This window comes from Zosterops lateralis, assembly GCF_965231275.1.
Source record: "Zosterops lateralis genome assembly, chromosome: 21".
Classification (NCBI taxonomy): domain Eukaryota; kingdom Metazoa; phylum Chordata; class Aves; order Passeriformes; family Zosteropidae; genus Zosterops; species Zosterops lateralis.
In genome coordinates this window covers 684,947-701,005 of record NC_139781.1, presented here as the reverse complement: position 1 = coordinate 701,005, position 16,059 = coordinate 684,947, and the positions used below count along the sequence as shown (strand labels likewise).

At 43.0% G+C, this 16,059-nt stretch overlaps 1 protein-coding gene across 2 annotated transcripts; it reads right to left on the bottom strand.

Moving 5' to 3' along the window:
• Positions 1–865: 865 nt before the first annotated feature.
• On the bottom strand, positions 866–15,900 carry SH2D1A (SH2 domain containing 1A). 2 transcript variants are annotated; one of them, XM_083876557.1, is made up of 4 exons: positions 15,330–15,900; positions 10,078–10,141; positions 2,047–2,182; positions 866–1,666 (listed from the first exon to the last, which is right to left on the bottom strand). In XM_083876557.1, the coding sequence occupies exons 1-4, from the start codon at positions 15,464–15,466 to the stop codon at positions 1,626–1,628; spliced, it is 378 nt and encodes a 125-aa protein (XP_083732683.1). In that variant the 5' UTR covers positions 15,467–15,900; the 3' UTR covers positions 866–1,625. The 2 variants fall into 2 exon arrangements, with proteins under 2 accessions (XP_083732683.1, XP_083732684.1); XM_083876558.1 differs by having other exon boundaries at positions 2,078–2,182.
• Between the last annotated feature and the right edge of the window lie 159 nt (positions 15,901–16,059).

Here is a 16,059-nt window from a genome sequence, read left to right as displayed (position 1 = left end):
AGCTCCTCGTGGGTGAGTTTTATACAGAAAACCCCCAAGCCCCAGTCGGTTCGCAGCTCCATAACGGAACGCGCGAGCTCTTGCAGACGGCAGGAACCGGAGCACATTTCCTGGAGCACAGCTCCTCCCCACAGCTCACAGCTCCATTGCCGTTCCCCTACAGAACCCAAAGCCCCATTGCCGTCCCCTCCCGGATCCCTCAGCCCCATTGCCGTTCCCCACAGAGCCCACGGCCCAAGTGGCGTTCCCTCCCGGAGCCCTCAGCCCCACTGCCGTTCCCTCCCGGAGCCTACGGCCCCACTGCCGTTCCCCACAGACCCCACAGCCCAAATCCCGTCCCCTCCCGGTCTCTCTCTCCCTCAGCCCCAGCGGCTCTCCCGGGCCCGGTCCTTCCATCGGCGGCTCCTCTCCGCGGGCTCCGGGGGGAGGCGGGACCACAAGGGCTCTGTGTTTTTAACCTTTTCTGTATTTGTTTTCGGTGGGGTTTTTTTCCCCTTTTGCTACATGCGGCCCTTCGAGGGCTTTTGTGTCGCTTTTCCCCTCGGCGGGTGTCGGGGCTGTGCGGGGCCGGTGCCCGGGCCCTGCGGAGTGAAGGATCCCAGCCCTGGAATGGCAGCACAGCTCGGCGGGGTTTGTTTTCCGCTTTCCCGGCAGCGGCCGGAGTTCTTTTCTCCCCCCTCTCCTTTTTCCCTGTCCCCCGCTCCAGCGCAGAGCGGGTTCTGGAAATTGTATAATAAAGCTTTACATACTGCGTTTGTATGCCTTGAAAACGTGTTGATGCAGGCTTTTTAACGTTCATTTTGTTTTTGGACTGAGTTCTTAATTTTTTTACAGTATTATGGTTGCTGGAGAGATAGAAAGCAGTAAATGCAGTGCTTTATTACCTATCAAAGATTTCAACACAGTCTGATTTCTTTAACAAGAACATTAACAGATTTGCTAGATGAAATTACACAAAATACAATCACAAGAAGCTACTCAGCTGTTCGAGCACACTTCATCCCTTCATACTCATAACAAAAGACAGGCATGCAAAAAGCTTTACAGCACAGAAAAAACAAATACTTCATCTCTCCCATCAGAGCAGATGGTTTGATGGGCAGTGAGTTATGGGGATCCTCGTGGTGACACATCTGGAAGATCTTTGTGAATGACAAACACACAGCCCACCCAAAGCAAGGACACTCCAATGTAAACAATTCTCCTGAGGTATAAAAGGGGACTTGCCCAATTCTGCAGAAATGCCAACCAGAACAAAGCGAGGAAGAATCCAAAGTTAAGCAGTGTAAAACTGATAACTAATTATTAATTAAGAACTGATATTGAAAAATATTTTTACTTGACAGTACAAAGGGGGGAAAAAAGACAAAGAGTTTAACAGTTCATGTTTCTTAATCCTCTCTTGGGAAAAACCAAAACAAAATCAAAAAATATCCCACCCTAAGTTCAAAGTATTCTGAAATTTCTACATCTTGAGCGATAAATTCTAAGAAATACACATTTCTGCAAATGTTACAAGAAAACTCACAGAGTTGTATTTACTATCATATAAATCATTCTGTTCTAAAGCACGGATTGGAGGGGATGCTGGAAGATGAGGTTATGTCACACTTAGGGAGTCATCCTCATGATGGCTGCAGGTGGAAGTCATAGCCTTCATTCCTCCCTAGGAGAAATAATCACAAATACATGAACAGATGAGCACTGTAAGAAAATGGACAGTGCAGAGGGTGGTGCTGAGAGCAGGCAGCCATTGCTGCCGTAGCACTCAGCAATATAGCGTGTATATATATATATACACACACTATATAATACTATATAAATACTTCTTCAAAATCCATTTTGTTACCACATTGACAGGCCCTGTCTGTAACAAGCACCCGAGTGACAGCATTTCAAATCAAATAGCGAAGTTAGGGCACGTTTTTGGCGATGTCACTCTGCTGGCCAGTTCAGGTCAGGTACATAAATAAATCTAAGACCTCTATCCCCGGCAGTGGAGGGCTGTGCTTGGCTGCAGCCGAGGTTTCCTCCCCCCAGCACTACCTGGGGAGCCGCTGGATTTGGCGTGGCTCACCACGGGGTTCTGCAGCGGTGTCACAATGCCTTGGTTGGGTTTCTGGAAGGCCGAGAGGAGGTTGTGCACTTTCCGAAAGAGCCTGCGGTGGACGCCGGGCGCTGTCTGTAAGAGGGAGAGGTGACAGGGGCTGGGCACTCAGGCTCGGAGAAGGATCCAGCCTGGATGTGAGCCCTGCTGTGCCAGTTCAGGGGAGTCAGTGACCTCTGTGCCTCCCCGGGACGTCCTAGCCTTCCTACACGGAGCAGTTTCCACCAACACGGCCACAAAAAGTTGGTTAATTGCTACGAGAGAAACCCACGCTATTTACCCACACTCACCTGTCACACTAATTAGGCAGCCTTACAAGTGACCCTTTGCTGTTTCTGATCATGACTTACTACAGCCAGTGATTTAAGCTCCTTACCAATCACTCCCTAGCCTGGATCAGTAAGAGAGTTCCATCCTAGAAACACCTGTGAGAAAACCTGGAGAGCAACCTGGGCTTACCACAGAGAGAGAGTCCTCACACCACTAAATTCCAGCAAGGAATTCCAGCATGGCCTCTTTGCAAGCCCTTCTTGGAGCATTCAGTGCTGGCTTAGGTGTTCATTGAGTATTCCCATTTACCTCTTGTACAAAGACAGCAGCCAAATGTTACCTATTTATTAAAAGTGGCAGTCTTTCTAGCTCTCTACATTAGCAACTTTTCAAACAGTATGGAATGAAACCATTTGTGCTTTTAATAAAAAATGTAATGTTTGTGTTAAATCCTTCAGGGCATTCTCATAATAACTCTTCACCAAAGTCAAGGGAGGACAAGCATGGTCCTGGCAGCACAGCAGGCACAAGGACAGGGACACTGCTTTCCCCAGCAGCTGTGAGCTAAATCCAGCCTCCCTGGCACCAGCTGGGCTCCTCACACTGCCTGGGCTTTCACCAGCACTGGTTTAAATTCCCTGCATCATCCTTGAAGGATGGGTGTGACCTGATCTTGCTCAGAGACTGCCCAGCCCCAGGGAGGGAGGTAGAAGCAGGGAAGGACCAGCTGCTTCTGGTGTGTTTTGGCCTTGGAGGTACAATCTGTGGGGATGAGCTGGGCCTGGACCAGCTGAGGCCAGCGTGGTCTTAGCAACATTTACTTAAAGGTTCCTGTTCCTTAAGGGAAGGGTTGGTACAATGATCTGTAGCCAGGACCTTCTCCTGCAGAGGATGTACAGAGACACCTGGGCCTTCAGCACACCTGTGCTGTTTGAAACTCAGATAAGGTTGGCCTAAAATACAGGCAGGGAAAGCCCAAAGGCCACACAGACCACAAGTGGAGGTCACAGGCCAGACAGTTAGCCGGTCTGTATAGCACCAGAAACACCTCACTGCAGATGCTGGTGTCACCTGGGGCTGAGAGAAGCTGCAGCCTCAGTCAGGGAATGTCCCTCCCCAGGTGGAGGTCCCTGGCACCCTGGAATCCTTTCAGAGATGCCAGTGCTTGCCCTGGCATGATGGGTACAATCACCCTCCTCCTGTCCTGGCACCACAAATCCCAACTCTTACATCCATCAGCCTCCTGATGCCTTACAGAAATAATTACTGGGCACTGTTCCCAAGGGTCACGGGGATAATTATCCACTCCACAGTAATGTCAGTCACTTCCACCCCCTCATCTGTTCAGGGTAGCCCCTAGAATCAGTTTTGTCTTCCAGAATAACTTCTGATATAGTAATGGCCAAGGAACTATGCCTGTCTGGAAATTACATAATATTTGAAATAAGTGTTCATTAACATAAAACCAGAAAGCTAATTATGAATTCATACACAGAGTACATCCAAAAGAAAAAAAATCCCAAAATAAATAGAGATTAACATCCAAATTTCATCAACCTAAATGTTGTCTGTATTACAAGTGTTATATGTGTGTATTATAAAATTGGCTTTTCGCAAGATGTGTGCTATATGATTAATAACATAGTAAGGATATAAGGATATAAGTTTATTTCTGCTATTGGTAAGACTAGATATAAAGGGAGTAGTTGATGTAGCAGCTGCTTAAACTGTCTGTTTGGTTGGGATAACATCCAGTGAACATGTAAAGAAGACTCTGCTACTGATAACACCAACTATCAGCATCTACCACCCGCAGAAAGCATGGACCAAGGCCCAAGCTGGACGCGATAAAAAGGACACAGCCACGAAACACGCATGCTCTAAAAAGGCGGACCCAAGGAGGGGCCATGCAAAACGGTTCCTGGAATATGGAAACTAGTTTATGGAATTTCATATATCGATATAACGAGAAGGGTATTTAACGAGTCTCTCTGAGAAAGCAAGGTGTGGACTTGGCTGAATGCCAAGTCACCAGGCCGGCCGTTTTTGGTTTTTTCTTATCTCCTAATTGTCTTAATTATTTTATTAAACATATTCCTTAAAATTTACTAAAAAGTGAACCTCGTTTTTCACAATTTGGGGACTTGTCCGGGATATACCTCATCCCTGAAACCCCAGGAAATCCATAGCAAGGGAGGCGCCCCGCCTGGGTTTTTGGCGGCCCAAAACTTTGTTTTTCCTGGTGAGAATTGGGGATTGCAGGTAAACATCCAAAGAGACAAGCAAGGAGAAAGAAAAAAAGCAAGTAAGGAAAAGGGAAAAGGCTCCCTAAAACTGCAGTATTTTTGCTCCATAAAAACCTCGTGCACGAAGAACCTGAGAAAGAAAATGATTGTGAGTATTTCTCAGGGGAGCGGGTTAAAGGGGGGGTCTGCGTGCTGTGTGAATGGGACACTGGCTGGGTACCTCAGACTGGTGAAGTGAGTGTGGTGTGGCTTCTCATGCTGTTCGTTATCTCGCAAGGGAAACGGCCAGCACAGAGGTGAAGTGAAAGATAAGAAGTGTGAATGTGACCTCGGGTGATTGGGATGGGATCCCAGAGGAAAGAGGGGTTGTAAAAAACCTCAGGTGGCTGGGACGGTCCCAGGGAGGGGTTGGACCCTCAGGAAGGGAGCCAATAATTTTCCTATACAATCCACTGGGAAAACGGGATACTGGGGGGGGGGGGGGGAAACATTTGAACCCCCTGGTCTGGGACGGGGTCCCAGGAAAAGGGGTTCGACCCCTTAAAGGAAGAGAGCAAAGGACACCTAGACTTGCTGCTGAATTAAAAGGGTTACATAAAACCCAAGAGCATTTAGGGTTTGGCCAAATATAGGTATTTTTGGGTTTTTGCCAGATTGAGGATAGAAACACAAAAAAGGCTTGCAGGTGTAAGGTCCAAGACACCTGGGCTTTGGAAAAGGCTGCCAGGTTGAGGAATACTAAAGGCTTGAAAAGTGTGATAATCTAAGAACATCTGGGGGTTAGTCAAATACCTATGAGTAAAAACTAACAATTTTTTTTTTAAAAAAAGGGTACTAATCTTTTTGTGTTGTCTTTGTGTAAGTGGAAGTAAGTGCAGCTGAAGAGGTGTGCTTGTTGTGAAGTTTATTTGTGTTAAAGAAGTGAATTGTTGAAACGGTTAAAATGTCTGAATGGAAAGAGGGGGAACATCTGTAATGAATGACTTTCTCTTTGAGACAGGAAGCCTAGTTAGAATCCAAAATTGTCTCGATTTGAGTTTTGAAGAGCTTTTATTGTTGTTGTTATTGTTGTTCTTGAGTGAATGTATGTGTAATATAGACTGCTGAAGTAAAATAGGAGTTTTTGTTTTGAAAGATGGTGTATGCAGCACATGGTGCTGTGCTGCTGAGCTGATGAGTTTTCTGTGCCTCGGGGGAAAAAGGGAGGGGGTGGTGTTCGGGCTGTTGGATGGCAGAGAGGAGACCAGGCAGTGACTGGATGGAATCCTGAAGGTGGGACAGAAGCTTGGAGAGTCTTATGTTAGAGGTCTTGAAAGGTTTTTTGAGAATTTTGGAAATTCTTAGAGGTCTTAGAAGTTGTTTTTGTTTGGTTTGGTTTTTGGTTTTTTGGGAGTGCATTGAAATTGCCTAAAGAGATAGCTATAAGACATCAAATGCTGGGGGGTGACCTCAGAAATAGGAAGGAATAGTTTTAATGGAACAGGAGATTGGAGTCAAAAGAGTTGTGAGAGTTCTGGTGTTTGATAAGAAGGAATTAATTAGAAGAAGAAGGAATTATGGATGAAATTAGATCTTTTGTTATTGGGAATTTTTTTAAACAAAATTAATGCTCAAATGCCATGAGTAAAATGTATGTTGGGAGTCTAGATGCAACCCAGATTGGAACCTGAAAGTTCCCTATGAGATAATGTTTAAATTATGAAATAAAGAGAAATTAATGTTAAGAGGGTATAGCTTTACAATTGCAAAAATGGGAGAGGAAGTTCTTTAACCCCATAGTGGGAAGATGCTTTTTCAGGTATTACAGGCAACTGAAGCTGCAGTATGGCTGAAAAACTAAAGCTGCAAGTTTTGAATCAACGTCAGCAAAATCAAGAGACCGGTGTGAGAACCCAAGAATGAACTGTAGCATCTAAACCAGGTGATACAAAGTTGAATTTTAAACAGAGCTGAGTGGTCATGAACTGGAAAAGACTCAAGTAAATTTGGAAGTTTTGGACAAAGGACTTTCTCTGTTTTACTTCTCTGCATAACACCTAAAAATCAGTCCGGTCTGTCAAATGCTACCTCTGTTTCTTCACAGCTACAAAGGAAATGGACTTTCAAGTAATTCTAGTGTGGGGAATTAAAATTGAAATATGTAATATTGGTTTTTGAAAGTGTTTATGTCACTCCACTGTATAATATTGCAGGTAAATGAAAATCACAAGAAGAAGATGGGCTCCATATCCCTAACATTTTGGCTAATTTATTTTAGGTTTTATATCTTACAGAACAAACAATATGTTTTTGCCTCTTTTATTTTTTCTATTTTTGTGTGTGTTTAAGGTACTTCTTTCATACTAACTTAAAGACATTTTATTACTTGTTAATCTGTTTTGTTTAAAGAAGGAGGGCAGAGAAGAGCGCCTATGTGAAATACCAAGAGGATATGTTAGTGCTCACAAAATACAGGGTGAACTACTACCCGGCAGAGTGGGAATTAAGGAAAAAGTTTTCAACTAAACTGGTACTGTGTCAAAGTTAATACAGTAGCTGTGATTCCTTTGTGTACACACACAAACATGCAGATATTTGTAACCAATACAGGACATTCTTCAGTTACGCTGGCAGCGTTGTCCCCACAAAAAGGTACAGATAAATACTGATAGAAATCTAGTTCTGTCAGGTTTATTCTCAAGAGCAAATTTTTCTTCTACTATTTAGAAGTCATGAGAAGGGATATAAAGATTTGCTCTTCAAGTGGGTGGATCAAAAATAATTTAAGGTACTAATTATATAACTTTATAAGGTGGAAAAACTTTGTCATTAGCCTCTTAGACAGAGGTTGAGATGTAGGTATTGGTTGAGAAGTTTTTTTTTTGGTTTTTTCTTTTTCTATGGGCAGTTCTTTGTGTGTCTTTGTTAAGAAACTTTTGAAGGTGTTTTGGTTTTCTTTTTTATATAAGAAGATGTCAGATTTTCTTGTGGAATATAAGGAGAGATAGTATGAATGACAAGATATTTGCTGCTTGGAAATATTATTGTGGTATATGCAAAATTTTTTTAGTAGTTTCATTTATTTCCCTGCTTGATAAGTTACTATAAATTTTGCAGAAACTGTTTTGGAAGCCTTTTTTCTTAGTTTTCCAGCTGGCTGCAGATGAGACCTAGCTCACAAAACTGGTGGTGTTGATTGTCAAAGGGGGTTCTTATCGAAGTTTCTAAGGAGTATCTAATCTTTCAAATCAATGCATGTCAAATTGAGTGAATGTGTTTGCCTTAGATAGAAATAAATCCTATAGTGTATGTACCTTTCTAAGTTCTCCTAAATAGTGAAGGAAATTCTTCTAGAATAGCAAGAATTCATTGTCTTCCTGCCCTAAGAATAGGCTGAGCAGAGGATTGGCCCAACAGAAACCTTCAATATGATAAAACTCTAACATCAGAAGGGGTAAAAGACGTTTCTGTTGTTTTTTTGTTTTGTTTTTTCTTTCTCTCTGTAGTTTAAGTTATTTTTTTAGTAGATTTTTTCTCTCTCTTTCAATTTCTTTTTAACCTGTCCCTCAATCCTAGTTACAGTTAAAAAGGTGGAAGCTTTCAAAAATTAAATGGTATCAGAAGTGATTCCCCAGAGAGGAAGATGACACCCTAATTTCAGTAAAATGATCATGCGGAAAAGTCACAGTACATGGAATAGTTGAACTAAAGATGCAGTTTTACTCGAAGTGCAGCTATGGCCAGCATAATTAATTGTCAGTTCTAAAAAGGCTTTGCAGCTGGCCTTTGGATTAAAAGACTTTACTGCCTTTTAGTGATGCATGTGTACATATATCCCAGTAAATGGGGATTACCAGTGCCTGTTGAGTGGGAAATACCTGAGGAACAGTGGAGAGAATTACGGTTTAAAAAAAAAAAAAAAAAAAAAAAAGTCAAAGGCAATTTGTCTGAAAACTAACAAACAAACAAACAAAAAGAATTGACAAGGAAATAGAGGGCAAGACTGGGTTGGCCGCTGTACTTGCCACCAAGAAGATCATATACTCCTGCTGTGGGTAGCAACCCCATAGGCATGGAGGGTGGAGGTATAAGCCATACCAGACCTCTGTTATTCCTTTTTCTGTCACTTCACTCATTCTTTGTCTTTTGCCTTATAGGATATTGGCAAAATCATGCTACAGATACTATTGAAAGTTCTATATGAAAAGACACCGAGGTTCCTTTCTTATTACACATACCCATATCGACAGTCACTGTTATAACCCATCCAAATTAGATAGTTGTATTCATAATTGGGAAAATATTAAATTGCGAAAAAATTGAGGACCAGTGGTGACTGGTTGGAAAGTAAGTGTCTATAAGAGGAAATAATGGAAGCTAGAAAACAAGGAATATGGCTCAAAGCCAAATGAATTATAAAAGAAGGAGTGGGGTTTGTTATATGTGTGTATTATAAAATTGGCTTTTCGCAAGATGTGTGCTATATGATTAATAACATAGTAAGGATATAAGGATATAAGTTTATTTCTGCTATTGGTAAGACTAGATATAAAGGGAGTAGTTGATGTAGCAGCTGCTTAAACTGTCTGTTTGGTTGGGATAACATCCAGTGAACATGTAAAGAAGACTCTGCTACTGATAACACCAACTATCAGCATCTACCACCCGCAGAAAGCATGGACCAAGGCCCAAGCTGGACGCGATAAAAAGGACACAGCCACGAAACACGCATGCTCTAAAAAGGCGGACCCAAGGAGGGGCCATGCAAAACGGTTCCTGGAATATGGAAACTAGTTTATGGAATTTCATATATCGATATAACGAGAAGGGTATTTAACGAGTCTCTCTGAGAAAGCAAGGTGTGGACTTGGCTGAATGCCAAGTCACCAGGCCGGCCGTTTTTGGTTTTTTCTTATCTCCTAATTGTCTTAATTATTTTATTAAACATATTCCTTAAAATTTACTAAAAAGTGAACCTCGTTTTTCACACAAGTGATGTTTTTCTGCATTCAAATTACCAGTTTCTTGTCAGATGGGGGAAAATATATTTTGTATCAAGTTTTGGCTAGCCTATATATTTTGCACTAATGATGATTAACCTGGATTAATGAATTAAAACATTGTACATTGAAAATAACTTATTTATTATTCTGTCATTGATGGTAATAGGATAGAAGGAAACAGATCGTGCTTGTCAAATTATAAAACCACAATATTTTTGCCATTTAAAATGATGCAAAATGATGCACTATTGCATTATGCAACAGCTGAAAAGAAACAGGGAATTAATTTATGAGTTCTAGACTGTCAGAATTGGCACCAAGACATCTTACTGATGGGTGCACTCGTGATTGATTACCATCAATGAAAATCAGACTAGGCAGAAACATGAATAATTTGAATATATTTCATTAAATCTATAATTATATCAAACAGGATGTAGAAATTTTCAGAAGGAAAAGGAGAAATACACACCTCAGCACTCCAGGATCCAGCTTCTGTCTTGGACACTCTGTAAGTATAAACATAACCCTGATGCCTGGTGGGGGGGGAGGTAGAAAAAAAAAAAAAAAAGACCAACAGGTATTATTATTCATATCTCCTGACAGTTTTCACAAGAACTACACTGACCTTTTACAACCTGACTTTACCTTGGAATTTCAGTTTACAGTATAGTTTAAGAACCAGACCATGGTGTAGCCTGTGTGGTTTTTGCAACAGGAGCATTGGATTGAGGGGCTTCTTCTTTTGTTTCAAATTACATTTTAAATTATGATGATTATTACAAGCAATGTTATAAAAAATGCAATTTTTCTGCCATTTCTGTCAAAAATAATACGTAGGAAAGGAGAAAGGAAATGCCAAGCTGAAGCTGCCTTGTGGTCCTGTGTTCCACCTTGGCTCTGTACAGCTGATGTATCTGCCACATCAGAAAGTTTCAGCACGTTGCCTTGAACTTCTGCACCGTGCTTACAGTGACAGAAAAAATAGCACACGTAAAATCTGATAGGACTTCAGCCTATCCCTGTTGCCATTACTGTTGCTTCAAGAGCTCTAAAGAGCTTTCAATTCCAGCTTTTGATTATTCTCCACAAATTTAATGCAGCACAGTACACGAGCGACTGGCCTCAAACAAATCATCTGAACACACAGTTTGACAAGCACGTCGTGTTTGTCTTACTTAAAGCTCTGAAACAACCACTAATATTCTCAGTATTTTCAAGTATATGAATTTTAAAACCCAAACTACAAATGCTTTATCTTTGCCAATTCAGGCATGAGCTGCTTGTTTCTGCCTGTGTGCTCATATATCTGTAAAGGAACAAGGGGCTTGTGGCATTCTCAGGGATTTTATTTATACATTTCTCAGGCAGGGTTTAAGAGGCTGCTCCTCACAGCAGTCACCATTAGTGTGTCCCGTGTCCCCCATTGACTTCATTAGGAGCTGTGAGCACAGGGGATTTCTGAGTGTGCTAAAAATGTCAAATGGGGCATTGAGCAAAGAGGAAGGCAGACCAGTAAAGAAAGCTCCGTGGAGCAATCACGTTTGATATTAAAGCCCTGGCGTACTGCATGTAGTGTCTAACTTGTTTATGGGTAAAACGTGTCTGTTTTATAAAGCATATGCATTTCTTCTGGGCCAGAAGTCTTGCTTTTCAGTGCAACTCCAAAAATTTCCACGAGAAGATTGTGTGCCTCTGTTGACATATTAATATATCCTTAAAGTATATATTATCAATTCAACAATGCTATTCATACAATGCCGACATGGGGGAGCATCTGGTATTAAAATCTTTGCCAAAATCCAAAAGCAGCACCTCTGTTTGCGAGAGCCCCAGAGCACACAATTGCAAATCAAAGCCTTCCTACTCTTCTAGGCGTAGTTTAATTGTGGTCTTAAAATATTTTTGCAAGTGGGCCCTTTGTGCTTTGCCGCAGTCACACCAAGAAAATATTCATTGTCTCTTTGAAGGTTTTCAGGCACACTGTGTGCACATCCCAGCTTCAGAAAGAGGAAAGTGGCATTCAAGGGAAATAAATCAGTAGCTCAGGAGAAACAAAGAAGAGAGAAAGCAGAGTTTTCTAGATGAATGCTCCAGCAGGGTCCTGCCTGCTGCAGTTACCCACCTCTATAGGTCAGGTTTTATGCTCCCACCTGTCTCTTTTATGCTTGCCCAGTAAAATCAGCATCAGTCACAAGGGATTTGTGAAGTCTTTGACTCTTCTCCTTCTTAAAGGTCAGGGCTCCACTTTTTAATTGGAAAAGCAAAAGGTGAATGAGCCTGACCATGAACACTGCAGTCCTCATTGTGTGCCTTAAGAGGCTCAAAGCATGCCAAAATACGGCTTTTTGGAGGTGCTCAAGGGGGAGCACCTCCAAAAATGTGGTAGTGATTGTGGCATTACAAATTTTTGCAGTTTCTGGGGAAAAGGAGACATTCTTTGAGCATAAGCAATGCAGTGAAATGACAGGTTTTGACAATTACAGTACCTGGAGCGGGAAGTGCAGAGCAGCCACTAACGTGAATTCAGGCAGGTGATACCACTCTCATCTAAATACATGCTTAACTGCCCTTTTGATAAATATTTGTTTTCTCTTCACAGAACTGTGCCTTGTAAGTCCCCTGCGATGGAAAAAGGAACCCTAAGAAGGGTTAGAATTGGGAAGCTGCAGGGCTTTATGCTTGCTTTGGTTTGTTTTACTTCTCCAGGGATGTGGAGGGACAGGGGAAAGAAGACAGACTGAACATGTCTTGATTTTGGAAAACTGGACTGTTTTTCTCTTTTTGTTTTCTAAGGGCAATAGAAACACTACTGGGTATAAAACAGACACACCCCCAGTAGAAATTTTCATTGGAAACATGCAAAATATTGATCCTTATTGCAGTATATCTAATGCCTCACCATCTTTACTTCCCATGTTTCAAAGATCACTTCATTACTTCTAGTAAATTCATCTTTTTGTCTGATCTTCATATGTCTGTATATTCCTAGAGTGATCTTCAGCATGGATTCTGAACCAAAATGCAAATTGCTGAATAACTTAGTTCTTCCTAATAAGTTCTATTATTTATTTAGAAAAAAGTACTTTAAAAAGCAGAGGAGTACTTATTCTTTCTTTAATTTCCTTTTTCTTACAGAGTGAATGCAGCAATTGCACATTTTCCTGAGTTTTTACCAGAGCTCCATGCATGTATGTCACCTGTTCCATCTCTGCCCGTGTTCAGACTGGAATTTGGGCAGCTTGTGTCCATTGGCTTCTTTTGCCAAAGCCAGGCTTAGCATTCTCCACTGAATCAGTATCTCCATCTCTCATGCCTTCCCTTCCTGCTCCTCCAGTCTCTCCACTGAAGTGCTCTGCTTTGGCAAACTTTGCCTGTCAAAGCACTTCTCTAGTTTATAGCCCACATGTCTTCAAACTGTCATTGCCATGTCAGTGTGGGATCCTTTCCTGCTATGAAAACTGTCTCCACAGTTATTGTGTGACATGCTGTTTACCAGATCTGTTATTTCTTATGTAATTCTTTGAATTGAATTTTAAGTATTGGAACCAAAGCCTAATTCTACCATTCTTCATCCACCTTTCTTTCTGTATCAGTTCATACTCATCATAACATTTTTCATTCAAATTTTATCTGGATTTATCCAAGATGCTACTACAAATTCCCTTTACAGAATAACTATTAAGGATCTATGTTCTGCAAGAAATCTGCAGAACATTCACCATTAATTTTCTTTTTTCTTTTACCCTTTTGTTCATCATACATGTACGTGTATTTTAATGCAACATACCATGAAGACACAAATGTCCCATAATTTCTGGAAGTAACTTGGTCTGTTTTTTACTGAAGTATCTTTTCCTCCAAAGATTGCAGAGCTTCACAGTTAGAAATGCTTTAATTTCTTCCTATTTTCATTTTCCATATTTTATTTCATTCATGAAATTTCTTTCAAAGGGTATAAATTACTATTAATATACAAAACATCCCAACTGATTGTGTACAGCTGAAAGAGCTAACTACGTACATCCTGATTTAGGCTGATGGTGGACTAATTCTAGTATTCTCTATCTTATTCAGCATTGTGACATTCTTCCTACCCTTTCTCTGATGCCTTAGTGTTTCACCTGCACTGAATGACTTCTGCATGTAAGGGTGATATATCCCCATTTCCTCTGATAGTTATTTAAAAGAGATTCTGCTTTTATTGCCTATTCCCATCTCAGGAATCACAGCACTCCCTACCTCTTACTGTGTCTATTTCATTTTCATTTAACTCAAGATGCTTCTTATTTCCCATTTTTCAGCTTGCTGTTGAGGTATTTGTTAGCAGGAGCACCTAACTTGGTTCACCTGATTCCATGAGAGAAGAAAAGATACATGCTCTGCCACAAAGATTTTCCCTGAGGACTGTGCATTTTTGGATTGTCTATAACCTTCTTGCACCTCTCCATTTACTGGTCTATAACAGGAAGATGATGATGCTCACCCAGGGCTTAATTACATATTGTCAGAAATGTATTCAAGGGATTTGGTGAAAACCTCACTTGGGACCCTTCTTCCTCTTGTGGTTTTTTGCCAGGTACCTGAGTTCCCTCTGTTCACTAATTTCATGCTGGACCTAAAAGGGTTTTCTCTAGTGTTCCTTCTCCTACTGAAGTAAGGCAGAAGTGTCATCTTTGTTCTTCTGACGCCACAGTACAGTGTCACCAGGACTTCCAAGAATTTTGCCAACAGCAGGGTAATTAAGTTTCCTCATTAAAATGAGGTCTTATAAATATAAAGTCCCCCAGCTCTCCCAGGGAAATCTTTACCCTCTCTGACAGGCCATCCCATCAGATCTCTCTGTATTTGGTGAAACATTATCAGCTGGTTTGTTACCATCAGTATTTCATGTGCATTACAGGTAGTTTGCTCCAAGCCTCGTGGCCTGTGGGGCTGAGAGCACCCTGAGCAAAGGCTGTTCTGGATGGCCACGTTACCTTTCCCTGTGACAGGGTCCCTGGGGCTGCTGCTGAGCACACCCGTGAGCACACCAGAGAGCAAGGGCAGAAAGCAAGAGGGTTATCCACCACAAAGAGCAGCGCACACCATCCTGAGCCTGCCATTTCTCCATGGCACCTCGCTTATCCTTCCCATGTGCCTGCCTGCTTTCCCTGTATGGTTTTCTGCCTGTAGAAAACGTGGGCAAGGCAAAACCAGCTCATCTTTGCTTTGCAAGGGACCCACAACACTTATTTCACCCCTCTGCCTAAAGTCATGGTAAAGGAGCCAGAAGTCTCACTCATATAAGCAGAGGAATATGAAAACACAAAAGCTAAAACTTAAGGCATCAGTAACATTAGAACACAGTTTGTTGAGGCGACAGCCCGTATGATGGAGGGAAATGTTGGAAATCAGCTGCAACCCGAGCAGCCCTTGGGAGCCCCGCTCTCCCGGCCCTTCTCCGCATTCCTGACCCTTGCCGTCCCCTCATTCTCGGCCCTTGCCATCCGCTCATTCACGGCCCTTGCCCGCATTCCTGTCCCTTGCCAGAATGTTGGAGATCAGTTGCCATCCCACCAGCCCCTGCCATCCCGCACTCCCAGCCCTTGCCAGGCTCTCATTCCCAGCCCCTGCCATCCCGCACTCCCAGCCCTCGCCAGGCCCTCATTCCCAGCCCTCGCCAGGCTCTCACTCCCAGCCCGTGCCATCCCGGACTCCCAGCCCGCACTCCCCCTCACTCACAGCACACAGAGGCAGTAGGCCCCCGGGACGCTCTCGCTGTCCCTCAGCAGGTAGCTGCCGTCCGTGCCCGCGGCCAGCAGCAGCTTCTCCCCTGCCTCCCGGGTGATGGCTCCGTGGTAGACGGGCACCGTGTCCATGCTGGGCCGGCTCTCCTGCAGCTCTGTCCCTCAGCAGCTCTGTCCCTCGGCCCCGTGTTCCCTCAGCAGCTCTGTCCCTCAGCCCCGTGTTCCCTCAGCCTCCCCTGGCTCCGGGTGCCAGATGTAAACAGGATGTGTTCACACCTCAGCAGCCTCGGCACGGGGTGAGACAGCTCTGAGGGAAGAGTGAGGAACGAACACAGAGCTTTTGTGGTGGTTTTTTTTTTTTTTTTTTTTTTTTTTTTTTTTTTCCTTTGCCCCTGTGTGTTTTCCTTTTACGTAGGCTCTGACATCCTGGTGCCCTCGCAGCCCTCCGGCAGAGTGTCACCTCACGGCCCCTCGGCCATGTGGCCTGCTCGGCTGGGGCGGCACTGCTGGGGCACACGATGGCCTGGCAGGGAAGGACAGGGCACTGCTGTGCCAGACACCTCTCTCTTCTGCTGTTCACCCAGGCAGGGATTATTTTTCAACCTCTTGTTTTTAAACTCCCCAGGGATGAGGCTAGAGGACACCAGCTGCCCTCACTGTCACTTGTCCCGTCAGAGCATCACCTCAGGATGCAGGTGCAAGCACAGCCCCTGCTCCAGTGCCTA